We start from the raw sequence: 10,991 nt of genomic DNA, 5'->3' as shown, positions 1-10,991 counted from the left end.
TTGAATCGAGCCAGCGAGAGTTTGGTCGTAGAAATTGACTAGCCACGGGGACTGAAATGAGAATCTTGTGGTAATGAGACCCTTGGTTCCGGTGTACTCGAGTATCACCTAAAGTTACTGCTTGGAGTGCGGGCCCGGTTGGGGTATGTTGGGTGGAAGGAATGGAAGTAAAGTGAGGTCTACGGTTTGGTACTTTTAACATTGACGGAGGGTCAATGAGGTTGGATCAAGAATATAAGCGAGGAAATAGGCTCTTGAGAGCCGTCCGTATCCTTTTACCGTTTTGTTTCATTTCTTAATTGTGTACTTTAATTGAAAGGACATGCTATATGCTCTTTGTTGCTTATGTGGTAGTAACTCACTGGGCTTAAGCTCATTCCGTTCCATTTGTTTTCCTTACAGGAAAATGATCACTTTTGGAAAGGTTGTACTAGCAAGTTGAGCTCATGTAAATGTATCTTTTGAATAGCTCTTTGAATGAAACCCTAATGTGTATTGGGTTCGTTTTCTTTTGATTGGCAAACCAAACATGTATATTCATGATGAATGGTTTTTGTGGCATGCCATTTGGTTGTAAATGTTGAATTTCAATGTATGTATATGTTGGATTGATGTATGGTTGAACTCCGGATTCTGACGTGTCCGGCATTGTTCATCATCGGCGCGTTTTTCTTTTTTTTTTATTTATTCTGTGATTTTGGCTTGTTTGCGCGCATTGGTATGTTCCGGAACGTATTAGACCAACCGAAACTGATCCGTTAGTCCTGGCGAGAGCTGGGCAGGCAGTCCGCTAACCCCTTTGGTTCGCCTTAGGGGAAGGTGGGGCTATCACAAAGACCTCTTAGTAGGTTGAACTTATTTATCTCATGGCTCGCCAAGGTTCCCAACCAAGTTCATGCTGGCTCGAGTCCAAGATCGGCCTATGAATTTGGGCGTCCCCCATTTTCATTTGAGAGTCGAGGAGATTCACTCCAACGACGTATGCAGCCATAGCATACCATTTCATTTCATTCAATCATTCAATCATCTCATTTCATTCAATTAAGCCATTCATAATTCATTTAGTACATTTGAATCATGAGTCATTTATTTCAAATAAGAACGAGTGCGGTAAAATACACACTCGCATCTATTTTCAAAATCTCCAAACAATCATAACAATTAAATTTGTATCAAGTATTCATACACTTGACACTCACCAATATAAGTAATGAGGAAGAAATATCCCTCGGAGTTTTAGGTGTTCACTATGGGATTCTCTTGAAGGTCCTCGTGTGCGCCTGAGCAAATAATAATAGACTATCATTCACAAACCCCTACTATTAAAGAAGATTGTACTATAGTACAATCTTAGAAGTCTCGTGAAACGAGCCCAAATTATCCTAAATCGAGACTCTCAAGTGGGGTTTCAAAGCACAAGAGAAATTTAGTTTTCATCTTGGAAATCAAGTATAAAATGTTCAAGTAATATTGAAGGAATAAGGAGTACTTGAAAAACTCCATTTCCTTGGAATTCGGAAAATTTCAGTTTTGATACGATACGTTAGAAAAATCTTATCTCACGCTTTACAAGTCAAAAATTGGAAAACTTGGTACCGTTGGAAACCTCTTCCAAGGTACTGAAGTTCATAGAACACTTTTCCATGATTCCCGATGGAAAGTATTCAAAAATTGGCTTGAAGTTGCTGTTTTGAACATGAAGACAGCTTTCGGGATTGGTTTTTGGCCAACTTTGGAAATTCGGCAAAATTCACCCATTGCGAACCAGTTTTTGAAATTTGGAACTCCATTAGAGTTACAAACAAGGTTTAAAACAAAGTAAACAGAACAAAAATCGGAGTTTTGAGCACTGAGATACGGTAGCTCAAAGTTATCCAAATTTCCTTGCTAAACAAGGGTTTTCCAACATCAAGTCATGAACTTTGGAAATTTAGTTGAACCATGAAACGGCCTCGGAATAACACTAAAATTAGCAGTATAATACTACCATATAAGGGTTGTTCTTCTACCAAATTTCATGGAGAAACAAGCACAGAAAGTGGGTTAACAAAACCGTTGAAATCACAAGAAATTCTAAGGCTAAGCTGCCTTTGAACTTCCGTTTTGCCATTTCCAAACATTTGGTCAAGGAACACCTCAAACATGGTTCATTCCAGGAGGAAATATCCAAAATATGTTTAAGGTACATTCGATAGATGATTTACACTAAGAAGCTTCGGATAACAAGTCTCAAACCATAGTTAGTTTCAAATCTGTCCAAAAGCATGGTATTCCTACACAAGACCAGATTCGAATTTTGATCATAAATCACTCAATTCAGCTTGAAATTGAGTATGGTTGGTGGCATTGGAAAATAAACTCATAAGGCTACATTTTCTCAGAAGAAACTGTTCTCAAAATCCGTCCACAACTAGTCCACATTTGAGCCTTAAGATACAGTTCATGTTCTGCCCAGTAGTGAACCAATGAAACAGAATAGCAATCTTTAAATACATGGTTTGGCTCACACAAGTGGAACCAGAATGTGAATTTTATACCAATAGAAATTTGGGAATGTCTAGTTTCCAGTGCCATAAACGGCACTCGATTCCAACATCGGGGCAATAAGTTATGGCCAAAACAAGAAGACTGCCTGGGCAATCCGGGAACAAAATTCCAGTTTTCTAACCTTTCGAGATTTCAACATTTGAGTGACCAAATCAAGTTATTTTTCAATGAAACTTTTTACACAACCAATATAACATGTAAAAAACATAAACAAGCCATTATAACCTCAAAATTTTGCACAAAAGTGGTCGAACAAACCAGAGGTAAAATGGTCACTTTTTTCTATTGCACCTCATTTGAGTTTTTACTCATAGCATCACTCATTTCTAGCACAATAAGCACTAAACCAATATTATTTTCATCATCAATCATCAAATCAGTCCTTCCATCAAAAGTGGGAGCTCATAGAACCCACCAAACAAAAATCCATCATAAACAAGACTACTCACATGCATGCAAGAATTTATACGTGTAATTCTACTTCCATAAACCAAAATTTGATGGTCGGATCGTTACCTACTTGTGTGATGAACAAAGGCAGAATTTTCGGTCCCCTCTTGGCCAAGAAAAATTGTGAAAAGCTCCCTTTTTTTGCAGCTTAATATGATCTCTAAGTACTAAGCTAAGTGTGTGTGAAATTTGGAAGGAATTGGATGAAGTTTGATGAAGGAATTTGAAGAAGAAAGTTGAAGCTTGGAGTGTTCTTTTCTCTTTATGTTGCTCGGCTGATGAGAGAGGGAAGAGAGGGCAAAAAAATCTGATGGACTAGCTCCTTAGAGGTAACTTAAAGGTTGTGTTTGGTGCACCAAAGTCAACTGCAAATAGTACGCGTACGCGCGCGTTTTGCGCTCGATTCCTCTCGCGTTTGTTTCACTAGTGCACTAAACCTTTAATGCACCCATATTCATATAAATATTATTCATTCTTAATTGCCCCAAAATAAGGGTCTAGAGTCCCTCAATTAAATCGTGCGTATGAAAACGCGTATTTCCAATTTAGGTGCGATAAAGTGCTATCTCCAAGAAATTCTTATAACGATGGTACTAACAACTATCACTTTTTTTTTTTTTTTGGCAAACCCCGTATACGGGGAGGGGAAGCCAGCCCCAAATATTATTTCAAACAAGAACTACCAACCCTTGAGAGGAAATACCTCCTCTAACTTTTAAAGTTACAACCAGAAAAACAAAAAAGCCCTAATCCTCTTCTATTACCCAACGAAGACCCGGCACTCCTCGTGAGTCAAGATTAATCGAAGCCCGAACTAACGGCGGAAGTTGATGAGCCTGATCATACACCCAGGTGCCCCCAGCCCCAACAGCTACTAGCCTATCCGCAGATGAATTAGCCTCCCTGAAAACATGTGAAATAGACGCCGAAAACCCATCCAGTAGGTCTCTAATCTGCCGCAAAACATTACATAAAGGCCACTTCCCAATTACCCCCGATGCAAGCAGCTGGACCAAAGTTTTGGAATCCACCTCAATCAACGATGGACAAATCCCCCGTTGAGCACACACCTGCAAACCAAACAGCAAAGCCAAACTTTCTGCCTCCAATACATCTTGCTCACCAAATTCCTTGTAAAAAGCAAATATCAACCTCCCCTGACTATCACGCAGCAGACCACCACCCGAGGCCCTACCACGATTCACGCTGGCGTCTGAGTTAAGCTTAAAGAACCCGAGTGGAGGTTTCGCCCAGGCAACCGCACACGGGACCCTCCTCCTTGGAGAGGCCTTAATGAATTTTAGCAAGTCACAATCCGCATCCCCTTTAAAATGCGCACGACAAAACTTACCTGCCCTCCCAAGCTGATCCAAAAAACAATCCACCTCGCGAAGTATTTTGTCTACCCCCCATCGCATGCCCTGATAGCGCTCCTGATTCCTGGCCAACCAAATGAACCAGCATACTATAATTGGCAAGACTGCCCGGATGTGTTCCTTCGCTGATGTAGGTGCAGTAATGTGCCAAGAGAGAAAAATCGACGCCATACGCGAACAATTACGCAACTGAAACCCAAACCGGCCAGACACCCTCCGCCATACTTCCGAAGCAACCGGCCCAGTTAAAAAGACATGCAACAGAGCCTCCTCCTCCAGGTAGCAACACCCACACCGAGAAGGCAAAATCAAACCCCGATCACGCAACGTCACATCTAAAGGAAGGAAATTACGTACCAGCCTCCATGCAAAAAAGGACATTTTTGCCGGCAATATAGAAGGCCAGAGTAGGGAATCAACCACCGATCGATGCCTTCTTTGCCGAAGCACATCCCAAGCCGACTTAACCGTGAAACCTCCTGTTGGGGAAGGCACCCAAACCATCATATCCTTTCGATCTAAATCGTGAGGCACATCTTTGATCGCCTGTATGACAAACCCTGGAACCCACTGAGCCAGACGCGTTTCATCCCATCCATCCCTAGTAATAAATTCCGAGACAATAAAATGGGGTTTCAGGGAACGATCCACCACCGTCTCTAAAGGCTCATGGAAAACCCACCTATCCTTCCAAAAATCCACAAGGCCTTCCCCTAAAGACCACCTAATGTTCTGCTCCGCCATATGTCGAATGGCCACCAGACGCCTCCAGGTACCTGTTGCCCACTCTACCGAAGCTTCCGCTGGATGGATTCCTTTTATGTACTTGACATGCATGAATTTAGCCCAAATCGACTCTCCAAGCCTAAAACGCCACCAAAGTTTAACCGCGAAAGCCTGGGCCATGTCCTTGAAGGACCGAAAACCCAGCCCCCCTTCATCAATTGGAAAGCACAACTTGTCCCAGGAGGACCAATGAATGCGCCTCTCCCCCTTATTATCCCAAAGAAAGGAGTTACAAATTTTCCCTAACTGTGTAAGTACCACCTTCGGAGTATTTAACACCTGAAGTAAGTACATGGGCAATGATGCTAGTACATGCCGTGCCAAGACTAACTTACCCCCAAAGGAGAGCAACTTAGTACTCCAGTGGCCAAGTCGATCCCGCATTCTCGAGAGAATATCATCAAACAAAACACCCCGTCTTCGACCTTTATATATAGGAGCACCCAAATAGATGAATGGAAAAGCCTGCTTGCGAAAGCCTAGAACCCTAGTCACCAACTGCTCCTGATCGGGCGTAGCCCGCAAGGGCAAAAAGAAAGAGCTCTTGTTGACATTCACCCTTTGGCCTGACGCCGTCTCATACTCCAACAAAAAACCCTTTATCGCTGACAGGCATTCCTCTGAGCATCTAGTGAATAGAAGCATGTCATCCGCAAAAGCCAGATACGGGACCGGGCACCCTGCCGTAGCAAAACACCTGCCGGGTTGCAGCCCCAGCAAGTGTTGCAACCCACGACCCAAAAATTCGGCCACTAACACAAAAAGGCCAGGGAAAACCGGGTCACCCTGCCTAACACCCCTTGAGGATCTAAAGAAACCAGCAGCCTCACCATTCACCAATACTGAAAACCAATTGTTGGACACCAAACGAAAGAACATGTCAACCACCTGCTCCGCAAAACCAAATTGCCGAAGCATGTACAAAAGGAAAGGCCATTCGACCCTGTCATATGCCTTCTCCATATCTAACTTTAACATAAGGTTCGGATGGCGCAAACGCCTATCTAAATCTGCCACCAGCTCCTGCGTCAGAAGGATGTTATCCGTTATCCCCCGTCCTGGTACAAAACCAGTCTGCCACGGGGATACTAAGGCTGGGAGAACCCGTCCCAACCGATCTGAGACGAGCTTAGAAATTATTTTAGAACAGACATTGCAAAGACTAATTGGGCGGAAATCCTTCCATTGCATAGCGCCTGCGATCTTAGGCAATAAAATGATAGATGTGCTAGTAAAACTCCTAGGCAAGCGCATACCCTGGACAAAGGCCTGAACCGCCTCCAATAAGTCAAACTGGATAATATCCCAACAGGCCTGATAAAACCCGGCCCCAAACCCATCTGACCCTGGTGCACTATCAATGTCCAAAGCGAAAACCACCCCCTTTAAATCGGCCATGTCAGGCAGAGCAGATAACATGTCATTGTCTGCCGGAGACACCTGAGGGATCGAGAAAGGCATCACCGGAGAATGCCCCCGCTGGTGTTCCGAAGCGAACAAAGCCGAAAAGAACTCGACTGCTGACTGCTGTATGGCTTGAGTATCCTCCAACCATGTACCCGAGCCATCCCTAATGCGGGCAACAAAATTAAAATTACGGCATTGACGACAGTGGGAATGGAAAAATGCTGAATTAGCATCCCCAACCTGCAACCATTTAATGCCCGCCTTCTGTCTCCAGTATTCAGCCTCCAATGCCAAGCTCCTGGCATAAGCAGCCTTTGCCTCCTCCAACGCTGCTCTGGCCGCAGAATCCCTCTCAGAGTCAAACTGCTCCTCCCGCTGCTTCATTAAAGCCTCGGCCTCCCGGACCTTGCTAAAAATATTGCCAAATACTTGGGAATTCCACACCTGCAGGCAGCCCTTAACAGCCCTCAGCTTATTATAAAATTTCGGCATACCCTCACCCTCCACCGGCACCGCCCAACCCTGCTGAACCACCTCCAAAAAACTCGAGTGTTTCCTCCAAACATTCAGAAATCTGAACGACCGCTTGCTGTGATTCTCATTGTGACAATTAATCAAGAGTGGAGCATGGTCTGACCGGCCCCTGGACAAGTGAGAGACATGCGAGAGCTCATACCCATCCGCCCACTCCTGATTCATTAAAGCCCTATCTAATCTCTACCATACCCTACCATTCGTCCAAGTAAACAACGCCCCATCAAAAGGCACCTCGGACAAACTGCAATTGCCAATAGCGTCATTAAACTCCTCCATGTTCCTGGCATTAGCTGGAGACCCTCCCACTCGCTCTTCCGTATTGGAAATGACATTAAAATCCCCTGCCACTAACCAGGGACCGACACCTTCCCCCGCCAAACCTTCCAGTGCCGTCCACAAATCACGACGACCTACCCTCGAGCACCGAGCATAAACCGCCGACAAATGAATGGAGCACCCGGAAGCGAAAAAAATGTGCATGTGAAGGAGTTGATCGGCTAACTCCCTGAAGCTCAATGACAACTCAGTGAACCAAAACACCCACACCTTATTGTGCAAAGCACCCACCGCCTTATCAAACCCCAGGAACCGACGAACCACTTCCAATTGAGGACTATCCGACATGGGTTCCAGAAGTACCAAAAGTCTTATTTTATTATGTGTGCAGATCTTCTTTAAATATCTAAGCGAGTCTTTGCGAGAAGCCCCACGTATATTCCAAACAACCAACTTAATGGGATTTAACATGAGATCGCAGAGAGTAATAATTTTGAGATTGAAGGCGAACCTGTTTAATAGGAGCTCTCACCGATCGGCCACCCTTGTGCGGAGTTGCATGCCGACCATACTCTGCGCCCTCGGATTGTTCCAACTCGTTCAGCCCCTCCGCAGGACCATCGGACAGCCGCCTATGCAACACCCTTTGAAACTGCTTTAGCTGTTCCCACGGCGCTACTTCGCCCGGAATATCCCCGTACGAGCAATGCCGTCGGTGACCTAGTTTAGCTGGCCGAATCTGGCTCACTGACCTAGAAGGAGTACGGTCAAAATCTTGCACTTCCAAGTCTGATAGCGTGTGCAACACTGCAAAGGGATTAGAGGAAACCGCAACCAAACTCTGCGTCTCCCAATCCTCCGGACCTTGCTCCACTTCCTTTGCATCCCTCGAAGAAGATTCAGGTATAGTAGCAAGCACATCAGCAGCATCCACAAGTGGATCAGTCACAGTACCAACCAATGCCTCCGTTGCTACCGAAACAGAACATGTCGATAGCGCTGGTGCTTTCCGAGCCCAATCCAATTCTTGGCTGTGCACCACCCGCCCCATCGCAGCCGTCGCATTCTCCAGCCCAGAGGGAGCAATCACCTCTGTATCCATCTTGGCGTCAATCTTCCCCTCGATTCCCCGGCCCAAAACCAAGGCGCCATCAGTACGCTGTTGCGACTCCACCTGTTTTGTCAATGTCTCCCGCTGCTGGAGACATTGCCCATTGTTAACCTTAGGCCTATAAACCTCCATTGCCTTCCCTGTCCTCTTACGCAAACCTTTGGGAGGTTGAAGATCCGGATTCCTCCTATAACACTCATCTTCTTCATGCCCAAACCGACTACAGAACCCACAAAACTTCGGCCAGCTCTCATATTCCACATCCTGCCAGAACCCCTCCTGGTCTTCCCCAATCCAAATTCTGTGTGGAGGCTGTTTCGAAACATCCATCTCTATCAGTACCCGCGCGACCGAAGGACGCCGAAGAGCCAATGTCGCCGCGTCAATCTTCAAACAACGCCCTAGCAAACCAGCTAATTTGGCAATATACACTGCATTAAACAAAGGCAAAGGAAGTGCTGGGAGTGAAACCCACACCGGAGCATATGTTGAGTCCTGATGAACTTTGAAATCCAACGTCCACTTTGATAGCAGCATCTGCGCTCCCTTCACGAACCAGGAACGGCGTACAAACAGCCGAGTGTAATCCTCCTCAGTTGACGGCCTGATCAAAACGTGATTCAAATCCAGGAGACCCACCTCACAGGCTCCCTTGAGACCTAACGAAACGAAAAATCCTCTAATAACCTCCATTGGCGGCCGACGAAACGGAAATCTTCCAACCAGTGCATTCTTAAACGGCGTAGAGAGAAGGTGTAAGTCACTCTGGGATAAGCGCAGCGCCGGCTCCCCTCTATGACTCGAACAATAGCCCAGATCTGGAATCCTTGACACCTCCAGGCGACCCGAACCAGATAGCACGTCGGCAAAAGACTTGGAAGATGCTGCACAGCCGGGTACTCCTCCTGTGGCCGGCGGCGGCCACGGAGGACCCTCCATGCAAAAACCCTAAGATACTATATTTAGAAACCTATCTATCGAGAGAGTTTCAGATCCTATGTCTTAAAAAACCCTTTTAGTTATTGGACTAACAACTATCACTTGATTACTTAAGCACAAAAACACCTATTTTAAAACTTTTGCGCAAGTGTCAAATTTTCCAATCTTATTGTATCATTGAATCGATTATTGACTCCAAACATGTATTCACTATTTTTACTTAATGAGCTTCCAAAAATTAATTTTTGAAACAAGTCATTTCAAAAATATAACGAAACTATAAATTCATGTATTTAGGTCTAATGAAGTTAGAAAAGAATATTCGAAATAAATGGGCAATTAAATAGTTAAATAATGCTCAAAATAGAATTTAAAATATTAAATTTTTGAGAGTTCTCACATCCTCTTCCCCTTAAGAAAATTTCGTCCTCGAAATTTACCTTGATTGGTGAACAGGTTTGGATATTCTTCTCGAATTGCTTTCTCGACTTCCCAAGTCGCTTCCTCTAGACCGTGGTTCCTCCAAAGAACTTTCACCAACGGTATCTATTTATTTCTCAATTTTTTCACCTTCCTATCTAGAAGTTTCACCGGTTTCTCCTCATAGGTCAAAGTTTCATCAATTTCAATACTTTTCGGTTGCAAAATGTGAGAGGGGTCTGCATGATATTTCTTAAGCATGGACACATGGGATACATTATGGATTCGGGATAAACTTGGCGGCAACTCCAACTTGTATGCCATATTTCTCACGCGCTGGATAATCTTATAAGGTCCTACAAACCTCGGTTGTAGTTTCTTTCCTTTTCCAGTCATCAAACTTGCTTTCAGAGGTGTAATCTTAAGGAAAACTAGATCTCCAACCGTAAATTCCAAATCCTTCTTCCGATTATCTGCATAGCTGTTTTGACAGCTCTGTGCGGTTTGAATTCTCTGGCGTACCAACTTTACCTTTTCATTAACTTTCTCAATCCAAGGCACTGTAGACGGGTCTAAAATCTTCCGTTCACCTATTTCATCCCAACAAATCGGAGACCTACATTTCCGACCATAAAGCGCTTTATACGGAGTCATTTGTATAGAGAACTGAAAACTATTATTATAGGCAAATTCCACCAGAGTCAAAAACTTACTCCAATTTTTTCCAAAATCCAGAACACAAATTCTCAACATATCCTCAAGAGTTTGGATTGTCCTCTCAGATTGTCTATCGGTCTGAGGATGATAAGTGGTACTGAAATTCAATTTAGTCCCCAACACCTCTTGCATCTTTTGCCAGAACCTTGATACGAATCTCGGGTCTTTATCGGACACAATACTCACGGGGATTCCGTGTAACCTGATAAGCTCATCTAGATATAGCTTAACTAACCTCTCCAATGGATACTTTATGTTAATCGGCAGAAAGTGAGCTGATTTGGTCAGTCTATCCACTATTACCCAAATAGTATCATGGCCTCTTTGTGTCCTTGGTAATCTTGATACAAAATTCATGGTGATATTTTTTCATTTCCACTCAGGTATCTCCAACGGTTGTAAAAGTCCCGATGGTTTTTGATGCT

The 10,991-nt window shown here is 44.2% G+C and overlaps 1 protein-coding gene across 1 annotated transcript; it reads right to left on the bottom strand.

Annotated features, from left to right (window-relative positions):
- Positions 1-3,743: 3,743 nt before the first annotated feature.
- LOC140016457 (uncharacterized) lies at positions 3,744-7,265 on the bottom strand. The gene has a single exon (XM_072069981.1). It carries the CDS (start codon positions 7,263-7,265, stop codon positions 3,744-3,746), a length of 3,522 nt encoding a protein of 1,173 aa, XP_071926082.1.
- Positions 7,266-10,991: the final 3,726 nt, after the last annotated feature.

The sequence above is a fragment of the Coffea arabica genome, chromosome 11c (assembly GCF_036785885.1).
Source record: "Coffea arabica cultivar ET-39 chromosome 11c, Coffea Arabica ET-39 HiFi, whole genome shotgun sequence".
Taxonomy (NCBI): Eukaryota; Viridiplantae; Streptophyta; class Magnoliopsida; order Gentianales; family Rubiaceae; genus Coffea; species Coffea arabica.
This window is presented reverse-complemented; position numbering and strand designations above follow the sequence as displayed.